This window comes from Rhincodon typus, chromosome 24 (assembly GCF_021869965.1).
Source record: "Rhincodon typus isolate 14 chromosome 24, sRhiTyp1.1, whole genome shotgun sequence".
Taxonomy (NCBI): Eukaryota; Metazoa; Chordata; class Chondrichthyes; order Orectolobiformes; family Rhincodontidae; genus Rhincodon; species Rhincodon typus.
Genome location: NC_063355.1, coordinates 37,135,232 through 37,153,053, shown reverse-complemented (window position 1 = coordinate 37,153,053; position 17,822 = coordinate 37,135,232). Strand labels below are relative to the sequence as shown.

Sequence of the window (17,822 nt, the reverse complement as noted above, 5' to 3'; positions counted from 1 at the left end):
CCACTGTTGACTCCTGTTCGAAACTGTCTGGGCTTTGGATGAGAAAGGGGTTGAGTTAAGTGATGATGCCCACTATAGTGGAATACTCCTTCAGCCCTGATTGAGCACATATAAAATATGATGGGTTTAATGGTCTTCCAGCAAAAGTGGAGCAAAATCTTGGACAGCGAACTAGCTGTTAGCATTTGTGTATGAATCAGATGGCTTTGGGTTGGATTCCTACCACAGTCTTGAGCATGATAGATATTATTAACGCTTCTGAGGGTGTGCGGCATTGTTGCAGGTGACATCAAACTAAAGCATTGAATACCAAGCCAAATGGTTGCAAAAGACCCCAAAGCATCATTTGAAAAAGTGTGAGGAGCTCTCTTAGTACCCTGGATAATATTCTGTTGTCAACCAACAGCATCAGAAAGTTACTTGGTCCACTTAACTGCTGCATGCGAGACCTTGCTGTGTGTAAACTGGCTAACCAATTGCCTGGGTAGCAATCATGGTGACTGTTCAAATGTAATCCATTGTTTGTAAATCATTTTGGAATCTCTTAAGGGTATGCACCGACACACAAAAAAAGCCACGCAAAATCAAAACGCAGCAGATGCTGGAAATCTGAAATAAAAACAGAAAATGCTGGAAATACTCAATAGATCAGCAGCATCTGTGCAGAGAGAAACAGAGATAAACCATCAGGTTGATAACGATGAACTACAAGTCGTGTCTGTTTTATCTTTTGAAAAGAAAAAGATATTGTGGGGATGGGAGGAGTTCTGCAGGGGTAAGGGCCAACTTACAGGAAGAAAGGATTAATTGTGCCTAGGTGTAAGGTGAAAATTGTATTGCAATTATTTTGTTCTGCAATCCTTAAATAAACTGGGTAGAGCATAACATATTTTAATGATGTTCATTTATCCGTGTTTGATTGTAATCACATATTTGGAATACCCGATAAAAAGCAACATATACAGGCTATTTAAGTGAATTTTGTAAATTAAAACCAACACTATCTAGAAATGTTAATTTAATGTGATCAGTAGGGCTTATGTCTCTTAACATTACAATCCTTCTTTAAAATGACACCGAAAGAAAAGCCTCAGTAATGCAGTGTGTTGGTCCAAAGAGCCTAAGGCAGGTTAATTATTTTGATTGAATCGTTTGGTTGAGTTCTACATGAATTTGAATATGAAGGCCTTGGAGTATAGCTAGGGTGATTAGGGTCATGCCACTTCCAGTATCCTGATTTGCAGAAGAAAATGGACTGACTGCATATTTTCTTAATAGGGACTTTCATTAACCCTAGCCTCAGTCTCACTGTCTTCCTGTGACGTCTTCTTTGGTCAGACTTGCTCTCTCTTTTCCAGATCCAAGTCCACATCTCAACATCAATTTTCACATCTCTGGTGTGTGTGATGGAGTTAAGAAGTAAAGGCAATTTGGAAAGGGTGACTCGAATTTTAGGGAGGACTTTAAATTGTTTTCGTAAAACATTGTGTGACTATGCTGTCATAGTCATAGAGTCATACAGCCAGGAAAACAGATCCTTTGGTCCAACCAGTCCATACTGAATATGATCCCAAACTAAACTAGACCCACCTGCCTGTGTTTGGTTAATATACCTCCAAACCTTTCCTATTCATGTACTTATCTATATGTTTTTTAAATGTAATTTTGCTCACATCCACCACTGCCTTTTTTCTTTATCCATTCATGGGATGAGGACGTCACTGCTAGACAGCATTTATTGCCCATCGCTAATTGCCCAGAGGGCAACTAAGAGTCAACTACATTGCTGTAGGTCTGGAGTCACATGTAGGCCAGACCAGGTAAGGATGGCGGATTTCCTTCCCTCAAGGACATTAGTGACCCAGATGGGTTTTTCCTGACAATCGACAATGGATTCATGGTCATCATTAGATTCTTAATTCCAGATATTTTTTATTGAATTCCAATTCCACCATCTCCCAAGGTGGGATTTGCATCCAGGTCGCCAGAACATTATCTGAGTCTCTGGATTAACAGTCCAGCGATAATACCACTGGGCCATCACCTCCCCATAACTTCCTCTGGAAGCTTATTCCACACGCAAACCACCCTCTGTGCAAAATATTTGCCCTCGTCTTTTTTACATCTCTGTCCTCTCACCCTAAAAATGTACCCCCTAGTCTTGAAATCCCCCATCCTAGGTATTTGTACCATTAACCCTTCATGATTTTATATATTTGTATAAGGTCACCTATCAACGTCCTACATTCAAGTGAAAAAAGTCCCAGTCTATCCAGCCTTTCTTTAGAACTCAAACCTCTGACTTCTCAGGATTTCCAGCATTCCATTAAGATATGCAGTTCATGAGAAACCTGAAAAGTTAACCCAGTTTCTGTCTTTACTGTCCCAGTGGTATTCCCACTTTGTCCTTGTTTTATTTTAGATTTTTAGGATCTGCAATATTTTGCTTTTGTTTGTCGAACAGTTTCTGCTTGGATTGATACCTAGACTGGTGTAATATCACCCACCTGGATATAAAGGTGAGGTCACTATAGTCTTACTAAAACACGGGGTTGCTCTCTCATTAGAGAGAGAGACGACCGGTGATGGCTTAGCCTGAAGGTCAACAGGTCTCAGGAGAGGTTGAAAATAAGAGTCCTTTGTGGTATCTTCAGCTGGTGTGAGAATTGAACCCATCTGTTTGTATCACACTGCTTCACAAGCCAGCTGAGTTGACCAAGCTTCTTCCTTGGATACAATCCCCCGCAGCCAAATCTTAATTTTAATGACAGCCCTCATTATTTGCTCTTCTGACCTTCCCCCGTGATGCTACTGATGTGAAAGGGTACAATGCAGTGCACACAGCCACCCTAAGTTAACTGTGTTTCACACATAACGATCGTTATATTCAACTGTGAACATTCTGGGCATGAGAGATGAACACAATCCTGTCCTTACCAGTTGTTCTCAAGTCCAGGAGAAGTCATTAAATAGCAAATAGAAGTAAGCTTTGTAGGATTTTAACCATCTGTAGCCCAGAGAGCCACTACTTACTACTGTCAGGCTGAGCTCTGTTTGCAAAGCAAAGACAATGCAATAGACCTAGATGTTCCTAGTCTAGATATTAGCAATCATTTTCCGAAGACAATCTGTAAGTAATGCTTTATACTGGTGATTGTCCTACTCTTCAGTGATGGGGATCCCATGTAAGTATTATATTGTGGGCACCTCTGATCTGGCATCATCTCTGGTGGTATTCAACCCAAACAGCATGCAATTAAGTGTCTGAATACTGATCAATAAGGAAATGAGCTTGTGCTACAGGATTTGTCCAGCCCATTTGGGTGGATGGCTGGTTGTGGTGTAGGATAGTGCTGATAGTACAGGTTGAACTTCTGTACTAGATGAGGTCAACATGAAGATCTCACTTTCTCAACCTTGCCCCCGTTGGATGAGACATGGTGACTGTCAGGTTAAACTCACCACTAGTTGTCTCTATCCAATGAGGGATTGGGACGATGATGACTTCATGTAGGCTGAACTGAAATCTGAGACCTTTAAGAACCCATGCAGGTATTTCACAGACTCCAATTCTCAAAAAAAACATTTTATCCATTTGCCTACTTTGGGACTGAAATTAGCTAAGACAAAGCCACGAAACTGACAGCATTAGTGATGAATTTCCTTCATTTGTTCACGGGATGAGGGCATCACTGGCTAGGCAGCATTTATTGCCTATCACCAATTGCCCAGAGGGCAGTTAAGAGTCAACTACATTGCTGTGGGTCTGGAGTCCCATGTAGGCCAGACTGGGTAAGAATGGCAGTATCCTTCCCTAAAGGACATTAGTGAACCAGATGGGTTTTTCCTGACAATTGACAATGGATTCACGCTCATTATTAGATTCTTAATTCCAGATATTTATTGAATTCAAATTCCACCATTTGCCATGGCAGGATTCGAACCCGGTTCCCCAGAACATTATCTGGTCTCTGGATTAACAGTCCATACAACTAGGCCATCGCCTCCTTGTCACAGATGGTGAGGAAAGAGGTAACTGAGTCTGTAGAGAACTGGAAATAAAAAAGCACAAAACACATCAGAGACAGAGGAAGAACATGTTTGGAAACAGGTGACCTATTTTAGTTTATAGTTTGTCAAAGCAGTTAGATATTTAGTTTGTGACTGAACTGGCTCACCGAAATATTGAATCCTTCTTTACACTGACCTTCCTTTTGGATTCAGAAAGCCTTTCCAATTCTTGTCTAAATTTTCTTCCCTTACTCTTTCACTGTTCATACTGGTCCCAATTTGTCTCTTTGCATTATCTCGAGAAACCAGCCCATGGGGTTCCTTTAAATGCACCTACTGTTAGTTTCACCTTATCTCAGTAGTATGTCATTTTACAGCTCCCTCTGCTCTCTTCATCTTTTGTTTTTCATTATAACCTTTTGTTTTCTACTCCACCAAAGCCCCATTAATGCCGCCAATTGAATTCATTTTCTTGACAGCAAACGTACTCTTCTTTGATCAGATCCAAATCCACCTCCAAGCCCTGATCTCCTTATCTCTGCCATGTGTGACCTTCAGTGACTGAATCCATGCCAACTTACTTTCTATGGACAATGCCCACAAACTCCTCGGTAATTAACCACCACAGCATTATAAGGTTGGATTACTTTGCCATCTGCAGTGATTGTAACGAGGTCAGCCAGGTAGACCTCATGGAATATGAGTTCACTGATTGGGGCTGTTAATCTGGTCCAATTAGGGAGCCCTGGCTGATGGATATAAACAGGAGTGTTGGAGTTTCGTTAACTCTGAGAGATGGCTCTAAGGAAGCTGGATCAGTGTCAAGAACTTTCCACGCGTAAATGAAGGGTGACTTGGTGATGGGATAATGACCTCAGTGGAGTCATTTCACCATCCAACCTTTTGGCCTGAACTGGAAGGGGACTTGAATGCAGGAGTGAAGAAGTCTTGTTGCAATTGTGTAGATTCTTGATTAGACTGCACCTGGAGGAATGTGGACGGTTTTGATCCCCTTACCTAAGAAAGGATATATATGTCACAGAGTGAATGATGTGGTGGCTCAGTAGTTAGCACTGCTGCCTCACAGCACCAGGACCTGGGTTCAATTCCACCCTCGGGCGACTGTCTGTGTGGAGTTGTACATTTTCCCCGTGTCTGTGTGGGTTTCCTCCGGGCGCTCTGGTTTCCTCCCACAGTCCAAAGATGTGCAGGCTAGGTGGATTGGCAATGCTAAATTGCTCAGAGTGACCAAGGATGTGTAGACTAGGTGCATTATAGGGGGATAGGTCTGGATGGGATGCTGTGAGAGTCGGTGTGGACTTGTTGGGCCAAAGGGCCTGTTTCCACTTTGCAGGGATTCCGTGATTCTATGAGTGAGCACAATGAAGACACATCGGACTGCTTTGTGGGATGGTGGTGATGGAAGCATGGGGTTTGGAGGGACAGGGATGTGGTTGTGTGGGACCTGTCCTGTGAGGAGACATTGAGGAAGCTATGTTCTCTAAGTTTAGAAGAATAAGAAGTGATCTCATTGAGGGATACAAAATTCTTGCGTGCCTCAATAGAAGAAAGATGATTTTATTGGTAGGGGAGTTGGAGTGGGGGTGAGGTGTAGATATAGAGGATACATCAAAGAATGGATATTTGGCTTTTTAGGACTCAGAGGAGGAGCAATTTCTTCACTCAAAAAGTGCTACATCTTTATAATTCTCCACCTCAGAGGGCTGTGGAGCGTTAGCCATTGAGTATATTCGATTGAGAAATCAATCGGTTTCTGGATATTAAAGGTATCAATAGATAAGAGGATAATGTGGGAAAATAGCAATCAGGTTGCAACTCAACCATGACTGAGTTGAATGGTAGAGCCAGCTCGACGGGCTGAATGGTCTGCTCATGCTCCCATCTTCTTTATTTTCATATTCCTGTGTTGTACACCTGTTTCCAATGCTGCCACTAAATATTGTGCCCTTGGCAAAACATGGCACTCTTTCAAAAACCACCTGCATTGATTTATTTTTATGCATCCATCACATCGTCATCTCAAAAATGATTGTACTAAAGAATATTCAGCAGATTCTGTGGAATATGGATGACAGTGCATTCAACAACAACTTACATTTATATTACCCCTTTTCTCATTTTAAAATATCCCAAAGAACTTCACTGGAATGTCCTCCAATGCTCAAAATACACAAGGACGGCAAGCAAAAGTGGCCAAGTTGCCCAGGAAAATTGAATCAAGGGGTCAACCAATCAGAAAAATGTTGTACCCGCTCCACCCGCCCCCTTACATGGAATGCAGAAATCTTGAAAGGAGCTTCTCCTCCAATCACAGGCTGCTTCTCCCTGGTGTTGCCAGCTGACAGGCTCATTATTAACCTGTCAGATGTAAGTGTGTGATGGAAGAAAAGCGAGAAGGGGAGTTGCAGCAGTGAAGCCTGGGATAGGCAGCTGGCACGATGTGCCACGACCTGGAGGGTGCCTGTTTGCATTGTGTAGAGCCTTGCTTAAACTGCATCTGGTGGACTGTGGACAGTTTTGATCCCCTCCCCTAAGCAAGGACATATATGCCACAGACTGAGCACAATGGAGACACATCAGACTGCTTTGTAGGATGGTGGTGGTGATAGAGTATGAGTTTCGGAGGAGCAGGGGTGTGGTTGTGTTGGACTTGTCCCATGAGGAGACATTGAAGAAATTATGTTCTCTAAGTTTGCAGGACAAGGCTGAGGGGGTGAGGAGCAGCCAGTTTGCTGGGTGAGGCTGGTAGAAGCAAGAGTAGGTCTGGTGAAGTGAGAAGTAAGGTGGCTGTAAAATGGGAGAGGAAGAGAAGCTGCCAAGGGGAGTCAGCCAACCAAGCTGACGAGGATCCAGGAAATCCTGAAGTCATACTTAATGAATCCTAGCAATGACTGTGCTTTTTATGAAGTATGTGTCAGTCATTGAAAAAAGAAATTTGTTGATAATATGTACCAATTTAATAACTGTGGTGTCTGTGATTCCAAGTATCCTATATGTCAACACAAATGCAGGAGAGGTCCTAACTGACTCAGAAGAGATTTACCACGATGTTGCCGGGAATGGAGGGTTTGAGTTAAAAGGAGAGGCTGGATAGGCTGGGACTTTTTTCACTGGAGCGTAGGAGGTTGAGGGATAACCTTAAAGAGGTCCATAAAATCATGAGGGGCATAGATAAGGTGAATGACAGATGTCTTTTCCCTAGGGTGGGGATTTCAAGACTAGGGGGGCATAGTTTTAAGGTGAGAGGAGAAAGCTTTTAAAAAGACATGAGGGTCAATTTTTTTACACAGAGAGTGGTTCATAGAACAGTACAGGCCCTTTGGCCCACAATGTTGTGCCGACCTATCATCCTACTAAGATCAAACTACCCTGCATACCCTACATTTTACCATCCTCCATGTGCCTATCCAAGAGTCGCTTAAAAGTCTCTAAAGTGTCTGAATCCACTACCACTGCTGGCAGTGCATTCTACACGCCCACCACTCTCATGTGGGGAATGAACTTCCAGAGGCAGTAGTGGATGCAGGTACAGTTGCAACATTTAAAAGACATTTAGTTAAGTTCATGAATAAGAAACGTTTGGAGGGATACAGGCCAAGCACGGCAGGTGGGATTAATTTTGAAATAATGCTCTGCATGGACTGGTTGGACCGAAGGATCTGTTTCCATGCTGTATGACTCTATGACTCTCTATGACTGTGGACATGAGAGATTAACACAATCCTAACCTTACCAGTTATTCTCAAGTCCAGGAGATCTCAACTCCATTTCACCTAATGACAGAGTTAGCGAAGATGAAAATTCAGCCTTCAAAGTGAAAAAAAATCCCCCAAAATCAAAAATGAGCCCTTAAGAAATCCCATAATGAGCCAGTGAAAATATATTCATTTTGACCCCTGGCATTCCTCAAACACAAAATTGACACTGGACCACATATGAGGGCCAAAAATGTGGTCAAAGAGTTCAGTTTTATGCTATCACTTAAGGAAGGAGACAGCAGCCGCAAGATAGACAGCTTTAGAGAGAGTATTTCAGAACTAAGGACACAGGCAGTTGATGTATGGCTGACAACAGTGGAATGATACAAATTGGGGATGTACAAGAGGCCAGAATTGAAGGATCACAGAAATCTAGGAGGGATGTTGGATTGGAGATGGGTTCCAAAAATAGGAAGGAGTTAGGCCACGGAAGGTTCAAAATCAAGATAAACATCTTAAAATTGAGGCCCTGCTTAGTTAGGAGCCCTTATAGGCCAGCATATTGCAGTAGAGTGATGAACAAGCAGATTTTATGTGAGTTAGGACATGAACAGCATATTTTGGATGAGCTTATAGTTTAGAAAGTGCATGGATTGGAAGGCCTGCCAGGAGAATATTGGAATAATTGAGTCTAATGTAACAAAGGCATGGCAATGAAAACCACACGGTACATTACTTGTGAAATAAACCTGTCTCTTAAAATTAATGAACTGTGACAAGAATATTGTCCTTCCATGATTTGATATTTTACTTCAGTTATGTCCTTGGAATTGATCAGAATACCATCATTGACTGGTGCCTGTGGGAATCTCACATCTTTCACACTGAGGTTGAAAAATGTAAAAGCAAACATCTAAGGCAGGTATTTGAGATAAAAGTACCAGTAAAACAGCATTTGAAGCATCAAATCCCTATTAAGCAAAAAGGGCAAATATTCTGGAAAAGTTATTTTAAAAATACGGAATTGTTAGGAACAAACAACATTTGATTGGCCCCTTATGCAAAGAGGAACAAAATAGTATGTGTGAGTTACATGAGATTAGATAGAGAGAAATTTTGACCCAATCGAAAGGAAAATGCTCACAGCCTGAACAGCAAGTTCCTAACTTCCCAAAGCCTGTCTACCGTCTACAAGGCACTAGTCTGGAGTGTAATGGAATGCTCCCTGCTTGCCTGGATACACACAGCTCAAACAATACCAAAGAAACTTCAAAACATCCAGGACAAAACAGCTTCCTTGATTGGCACCACATCCACAAACATTCTCTGCCACCACCACTGATGCTTAGTAGAAGCAGTGTGTCTACACATTATACAGCAGAAATTCACCAATGCTCCTTAGCAACATCTTCCAAACCTGCAATCACGATCATCAAAAATGCTAGAGCAGCAGTTACATGGGAACACCACTGCCTGCATGTTCACCTCCAAGATACTCACCATCCTGACTTGGAACTATATCATAATTCCTTCATGTGTCACTGGCTTGACTCCTGGAACTTCCTAACAGCACTGTGGGTGCACCTACACCTCAAGGACTGCAGTGGTTCAAGATGGCTCATCACCATCCCCTACAGGGCAACTAGGGACAGATAATAAATGCCATGCCAGTCAAAGAAAATCAGTAATTGAAGATTATCATAAAAAATTGCTATTCATAACCAATCAGAATTTGAGTGTTATACATCATATGATAGCTTGAACATTCAGTCACAAGGTATAAAAAAGACAACCATTTGTCTGTCAAATTAATGACAACTTGATTTTTGTAGCATGTTTTATGATGTTATACCCTGAGGTGTTTCATTGGAGTGTTGTGAACAATTAAGGAGATATTGAAACAGGTGATTCAAAGCTTGATCAAACAGAGTCCCAAAGAAGAATCATTGGAATTGAAGCATTAACTCTTTTCTCTCTCCACAGATGCGACCAGACCTGTCAAATTTCTCCAGCACTTTTTACTTAAGGTCATTTTTAAGGTGAGTCATAAAGTAGGAGGGAGAGGTAGCAAGGCAGGGAGATTCAGAGATTCGGAGACTACCGAAAGCTAAATTCAAGTGATCAAAATGGGGCATGTGTGAGATACAAAAATTAAGGTAAACATCTTATTCCAACCCAATAGAACATGTAGCTGATATTCCAAATCTAAATCATTGTAAAAGTAGAATATCTGTAGTTCATCATCAGTTCTTGTCAAAACCAAATCAAAGCTTATATTTTTCCGTGTGAACTATATAACTGTTCACTTGTTGATGATGCAGTAAATTTTGCTTTGGCAATTGTTTTCTGCAGTGAAAGAAATGGCTGCTCATGCAGTTAAAGTCTTCGTCATTCCAATTGTGTCAACAAATAATTAGAAGCTTTCTAAGGGGTTTTTAAAGCAATTATTCATGTGGTAATTGTGTATTAATGACTACAAATCGTTGTCAATCTTAACCAACAGCCACATAATGAAGTCACTTTTGAAAGTCTGCGAAGTCTATATTTTTGACCTACTTTGTTCTGGAGTTAGTGTATGACATGACCTTTAAGCACTCACTTGTTTCATTTCTTAAAATACCTCTTTAATGAATTGGTTATGTTCTGTTCTTCATCTGTATCCCATGCTGTGCATAATTCCCCATCTGACATACTTCTGCCAATATCACTTTCTAATCAGATTCCAGTGTTTGGAGCCCTAGAAAATTAGCTTCTCCTCCTTCCTAGCAAAAAAACATTTATTTTCTACCGAGTACATTGCTGAAATCATTCATTCAGAAGTTGTGGCAAGTAAATATATACAACACCAGAAAAACCCTAAAGTCGTGCTTATCTGTTCCAAATTGAATACTTCAGAATTTTTCACTTTTGTAAATAGCTGTTCAACTCTCTGTCTCTTTTGTCCAGGTCTATAATATTGTCTTGTCCACAAATGCTACCTGACCTGTTTCCAGCATTTTCCTATTCATTATTGGATTGTGAGCAAGTCTTGTATTTATTATGCATCCATTAAGGCCCTTGAGAAGTTGGCGACGTTGGGTGAACTTCTTAAACCAATGTCCCATCTGCTGTAGTTATACCCACACTGATTTTTCTCTCATGGTTTGAGACAACTGAGTGGCTTGCTAGACCATTTCAAAGGGGCAATTAAGAGTCAATCACATTGCTGTGGACTGAAGTCACATTTGAGCTTGACTGGCGAAGGATGGCAGATTTCCTCCCATCAAAGACATTAATGAACCAGATGGCTTTTTATGACAATCCTGTCATTGCATACTCATTTTAAATGAGCTGCTTATTCTAGATTAATTAATTAATTGACTTAAAACTGCCCAGTTGTCATGTTTTCAGAGCATTATCCTGACTTAGTCATAGAATCATAGAATTAACAGCATGGAAACAGGCCCATCCACCCAGTTTTCACAATTAAACTAGTCTCATTTTCCTGCACTTGGTCCATACCCGTCCATAGTGACCCCAGCCATGAATGTGTCTAAATGTTTCTCAAATGACAAAATTGTACTCACTTTCACCATGACCTCCGGCAACCTGTTCCAGACTCTCACCACCCTCTGTGTGAAAAATTTGCCCCTTTGGACCCTAATGTATCTCTCTCCTCTCACCTCAAACCTACGCCCTGTAGTTTTAGACTCCTCTATCATCGGGAATAGCTGTTGGCTATCTACCCTATCTATGCCTTTCATGATTTTATAGATCTCTATAAGGTTACCCCTCGGTCTCCTACGCTCCAGGGAAAAATGGGCAACCAGAACTGTATGCAGTACTTCACATGTGGCCTTACCAACATCTTGTATAGCTGCAACCAGACGTCCCAACTTCTATACTTGATGCTCTGACTGATGAAAGCAAAAATGCCGAAAGACTTTTTCATCACCCTGTCTACCTGTGACTCCACTTTCAGAAGCTATGAACCTGTACCCCTGAAACTCTTTGTTCTATAACACTCCCCAGGACTGTATAAGTCCTGTCCTAGTTTGACCCACCAAAATGCAACACCTTGCATTTATATAAATTAGACTCCACCTGCCATTTCTCGGCCCACTGGCCCAGTTGATCCAGATCTCACTGCACTACTATTAACATAATAATATTAACACTGTTCTACCATTCCACTGGACCCACTTTCTTCCCATGCTATTTACCCCCTACTTATAGATCAGATGCTCTAAACTGGGTGTTAGTATGAGTACCTTTCTCTGCATTGCAGCCAAAGCCTATTGTTATGAAGGTTCATAACATATTATTACTACTGAGAAACTTGGGAGCAAAATAGATCTAGGTTTTCAGTTCTGTGAAAAATTGACTATTTTTGGGCATTGAGTTCAAAACAGCAATTTCAAGAAGTTATGTGATTTCAGTTAAATGACCAGCTAGCCACCTGAGGAGATAATAGCAAATGTGTTTAGTGACTTGAGTTTTATGACCACCAGAGAGGGACAAGCCACAATCAGATTCATGTGGGGGGTGGGGGAGTTGGGGGTGGGGTGGTGGTGCAGAGATCAATAGGAGGGCTGAGGAGAGGTCCTGAGATGATCACAAGTCAGTAAGGAAAAAATCCTCCAGAAGCAGAAATGTGTGTGTGTGTGTGTGTCAGAAAAGAAAGCAAAGCTGTTGGAATCATGAGTTTTGGGAATCCTTGTTAAGTAATAATGTACTGAGTTAACAGCTTGCTTGAAGGGTCTCATGGAGAGACATTAACTGAATAAAATAGCATCAACTTTAAAATAACATGGATTACAGCCATACCAGCTGAACGAGAAGTTTCAGCAAGGAGACAGGGAGTACTCCTTACTGAGATTTGAACATCTGTAAGAGTATTGTTGGGATAAGAAGGATTAATTTTTCTTTCTGCTTGTATTTAGACTGTTTGAATAGTTCTTGTCGAATGTAAAATAGTTTGGTTTTTTTTAGTGTAGTAAACATTTATGTTCATTTGTTAAGAGTACAGTGGCAGCCTCTTGTGAATATGTTCAGGGACTGACCTCCATGATGAACATAAAATAAAACTTAAGGTCTATCAAGCCACACAGGGATGTGATGTTTTCACTACTACATTCAGTGGTGATCATGGCACAGTATGTTAATGCAGCAATCAAAACTGACACTCTAGATAAGGTCATATCAGTGTCTTTTACAAACTTGTTATTAACTCGTATTTTTTGTACTCGATATCTTTGACTGAACATCCCAATATCCCGTTACCATTCATTACTGATGCCATAATGTGCTATTCTGTGAACTATCCACAAACATCTTCCGGTCCATCTCCTATATTGGGTCCTTTACCCTGTCTGAATTATTATTTCTGTTTCTTTCTTGTATTCATTATTCCACTTCTTGCCACTCTAAATGTCATTGCCCACTCAACAGTCATTCTTTCCTTGATTCTTGTGATCTTGATTTGTGTCTTCCCATGTTTCCTTTTTGTGGGATAACTAATTCAGCATATTTGTTTCTATCCTGATCTTCAACTCATTTCTAAAATTAAAATCAGTGAAGTACGTTTGCAGTACCATCACCATTCCAATGTAAGAACTACAGCGTATGTAGGAATGTAGAAAATAGGTGATAATTTCAACTTGTCATCAGATCTGAAACTGCCCTTGTGGGTCAGACGCCAATTACAAAAGTCAGCTGTTTCCTTTTGCCCTCATTAAAGGATGTCATCAGACTCAGATCCTGCTTTAAATAATTCCTTGAAAATAATAAGAAGGATATGATTAAACTTGCCAACAGTTTCCTCAAGAATGTTTGTGTGAAGTCCTTCCAAACCAGAAGGAGTTCCAGTGCATTTGATGAGGACACAATAGATATTAATATTTAAATATTATTGAATACATTTTTCCTTAAATTCCTAGGTATATCAGTAACTAAAATATCTATTTCCTATATTACAAGCTCTGCCCACACTAGAAATTCAATTTATGGTGCTGGACAGGCTGCTCAACAAACACAGAAAATAATTTGTTTACAGAGTTTGCTGTTCCCTGGATACTTAACATGTTATTTCTGGAATCTTTTCATCCCTGTTGCTTTTTCACCTGTTTGAAGAATTATTTATAGGGATAATTGACATTTCCTTTAATGTTCTTGAACCTAATTTATTGAAAAATACTTCCTAATCATTTTGTGTCTCCTTAGCCTTATTTTTATATAATTCTTAGCCCACTACTTTAATACTTTAGAAACTGCCTCCTTTTTGTTCTCTTTACCCCAAAGGAAAACATCACAGGCAAAAAAAGCACAATTTAGAGCTCTGTTACAGAGTATTGCAGTTTCAGCATTTTATGCTAGATCATACAAATCTTTAATTTTATCTAATTTATTTTAATGGCATTTTGGCCTATTATTATTTATATGCACAAGTAAAGAAATAAATAACACTGTGATGATGGTTGTGTCATGTGCTAAGTGATTCATTTTAATAAATTGTAAAATGAGAGTTAGGAAGATGAGTTTAAAAGCGACACCAGAAGATTACAGTGTTCTTGATCCAAAGACTGCCTCTAAACAAATGGAGTCATGTTGTGACAAGTGTAGTAATGATTTGCATTCAGGGTGGATGATCATCATTTTACAGTCACAGCTTATTTATAACGAACACCCTTTTTGCATTAGTTTATCCAGCACATGAACATTTGGATTTCTGCATGTTCTTGGACATCTTGACTGTAAGAAATAGGGTTTTTCCATTATCAAAATTGGTGCCAGCATCTTGGTCCATTTGTGGCAGGGATGGGGGACACTGGTGATGATTCTCTGACACTTCTTGGGATTAATGTACCGCAAAATGCCAACCAGTTGTAAAATGGCTCCCCTAATGGTATTTTGGACAATTGCAGGAGCTTGTCTGATACTGAGCCCTTCAAAACAGATAATGACTGGTTGGGCCTTGTCTGTCCTCATCCTGGCAAACTACAAACCCTTTCACAAACCCAAGGCTTACAAAAGAATTGCCAAGTGCAGATGATTATCCAATGATTCTTACTCCTATGTGTAGAGAACAGGTGAAGCCAAGATTGAGAGCATTACTGTTTCACACCATGTCCACAGTTAATCGCCTCCCCTCACTAAAAAAGAACGCCATTTGGACAGGGGTATTTTCGGGCTACTGGGATTCATATACCCCAGCAGGTGCAAGGGGAGGTGCGGAGAGGTGAGTTGGAATGCCCCCACAAAATGAAGAAATGACTTAGCTTTCTCACAGCGAAGCTTAGTGTATCTGAGGACAGATCATTTGAGCTGTTGGAGTGAATATCGGGCAGGACGGGTTGTATCGATGGGAGATATTCATTCGGAAAATAACATATCACAGGAATAGGGTGAGTCAGAGGCTATCATCTACAAGCATGCACTGCTTCAGACAGGATTCTGACACTTGAATCACGCTTCGCACCGCGCTCCGTAACATTTTATTATGATACACTTAAACAGGAATGTGAATCTATGACACAAGCTCTGCGTAACATTTTTTTTAAAAGAGCTGCATTACAGGGGCGTGTCTGCCACTACTGCTCCCAGTGTCAGTCACAGGGACTCTGCTGGAGCTCTTGTTCAGGGCTCAGGCGAGCACTCGGAGCTATCCACGTCTCTGGTGCTGAAACTGATTCCTCGAACTCGATTCACGCTTTTGACTTTCTAAATCAACAACCTTCCACATTTCGCTCTTATTTTTCTGTGTGTGTTTCGATCATCGTTATCATTTTAATAAACAGTGCCTCATTTACAATTAGATTCATTCCTTTCCTTTCACCTGAACGGGGAGAGAGTATTCCGTTGCAAAACAGAAAACACATTCCTATCCCGCAGCTCTTTGACAATTGTCAAAATGGTAAATTGTTGAGTCGAACGTTTCTGTTTTACCTCACTGTCATTGAAGCACCACAGACAGCACTGCCTGTCACTGTTAGATTCCCCAAATGGACAATGACGGGAAAGTAAAGCGGAAGAATTTAGTTTCTGACAGTAGGGGCTTCAGTCGTTGGATTGTTGTACGATGTAAACTTTACCACTTTTATCCTAGAGTGTACCGCTGTGGTGACCCTCCTACACTGAGACAGCGAACTGAATGTAACACCGCTTATTTTCTTTTGCAGAAGGGAGAGGCAAAAGTAAAGTTGGTCGGTAGTCAAACAGGGTACATCATGTACTCCTAATCGCTTACAGATAGCTCCCGATACCGCATTCCAACATAAGCTGCTAAAAGTCTAATCAAAGTCCCGAAATAGAGCCAAACAAATGGACTTTTAACACAAGGAGCTTACCAAATGACTAGACGGCCAGTGAAGGTAGGGAGACTCACAGGGTCAGTCATTAGATGTTGGGGAGATCGCTTCCTAGCCAGTAGGGAATCAATTCTTCCCCAAGTCAGAATAATCTTACTCCCCACAAAAATACTAGCTCCTTTTGGATTGACTGATGCTGTCCTGTGTGTTGCCCAGAACTATTTATAGCGGTCAGGCTATCACGTTCCATCTCCTCTCGAGTCGGTCAGGTTTAGACAAGAACAATCAGATTCATATTTGCATTTTGTAACCTGGATCAAAACTGTTTAAACGCATTTTTTAAAAAAAAAAAACCGTACATATGAAGAGGGAGTTACGTGTCAGTCTATCGAAAGGGCTAGCGTTTGGTTCTGAGGCTACGGAAGGAATATCACGGAGCAGTACGTGGGCGGCTCAGTCTTTGTCTCTTTAAATCTCTTATCTTTTAAGTGAAACGCAGGAATTCCAAGCAAGATGAAAGGGAATGAAGGAAGTCAGAGGCTTGGGGGAGTGGAGGGCGGACGGGTAGGGGGTGTGTTTCTAAAGCAAGGAAAGGAAAAAGACAAGAGAAAGAGAATAGAGTGCAAAACGAGCTGAGGCAGCAACAGAAGTAAGGTTAACTGGGGAAAGAAATCCGAGGCGAGACTGGATAGAATCATGTACAGATTACACAGACATATAGACGGGATCTCCAAATGCCAAGGCAAACGGTAAATTGTACCGAAAAAAGTACATTAAAAGAATTTGAGTAAAGGGTCAGAAAGAGTACATTACCAAAGCTGATTTGAAGTCTGTAGATCCAAAATATCTTACCTTGCGCCCGGGTTTGGATTCCCAGCAGTAAGAAAGCGTAGAGCACCCACAGGACGCCGGAATTCCCCAGGCCAAGAGGCAACATCCTCGTTTCCTTATTTCCAAGCGGCCCCTGGATGTATTTTAGAGAAAGGGGAATCTTCCTTCCACTCGTAGCTTCTCCCACGGCGACTGTAGCGATCGCCGAATGCAGCCCCTTTTCTCTCTCTCTCTCTGTCTCCTCCCTTCCTGTCCCTTTACTCAGCTCCTGGCTGCCACAGCATGTTTTGGGAGGGAGTGTACCAGCGAGCCGAGAGCTGAGCCACTTTTCGCATTCTGAGGCGCTCAGAATCGACTCTATGCGTCACCGCGCTTTTTTTTTGGATGTCAGCGAGAAATTGGGCAGATCGGAGGCTGGGCTGCTGAGGGGCTGGGGAGGTGGGGAGTAGGGAGTGGGGAGGTGGGGAGTGGGGAGTGGGGAGGTGTAGCTGTCTAATACCGCTGGGGGCTCATTATTCCTGTCTAACGCTGCGCGGAGGCGAGGAGGGGTAAATGTGAGCCTTATGTTGTAGGGGATCCAGTGTTTATTGCCTAATTTAGCCGGGGGGCTAGCTTCGACTGCCTGGAGCGGCTCATAGGGAGGGTGCTAGCTGTGACTGTGTAGTGCTGCTGGGATCTAACTGTGACTATCTAACGCTGCTGGGATCCAGCAATGACAGCCTAACGCTGTTGAGATCTCGCTGTGTCCGTCTTATGCTACTGGGATGAAGTTGTGACTGTATAACACTGCAGGAATGTAGTTGCGACAGTATGATGGTGCTGATATCTAGGTGTAACTGTCTAATGCTGCTAGGATCTAGCTGTGACTGGTTAATATCACTGGGATCTTGCTGTGACTGTCAAGTGTTACTGGGATATGGCTATTACTGCCTAATACTGCTGGAGTCCAGCTATGTCTCAGCAATAGCATACCTCC

The 17,822-nt window shown here is 41.6% G+C and overlaps 1 protein-coding gene across 1 annotated transcript in view; it reads right to left on the bottom strand.

The window, feature by feature from the left end:
- The window catches only part of LOC109910584 (seizure 6-like protein), a 240,985-nt gene extending 224,033 nt beyond the window's left edge, over positions 1-16,952 (bottom strand). The window contains exon 1 of the mRNA XM_020509799.2: positions 16,868-16,952. Coding sequence (XP_020365388.2) covers positions 16,868-16,952 — 85 coding nt within the window. The remainder of the gene's footprint in view (positions 1-16,867) is intronic.
- Positions 16,953-17,822: the final 870 nt, after the last annotated feature.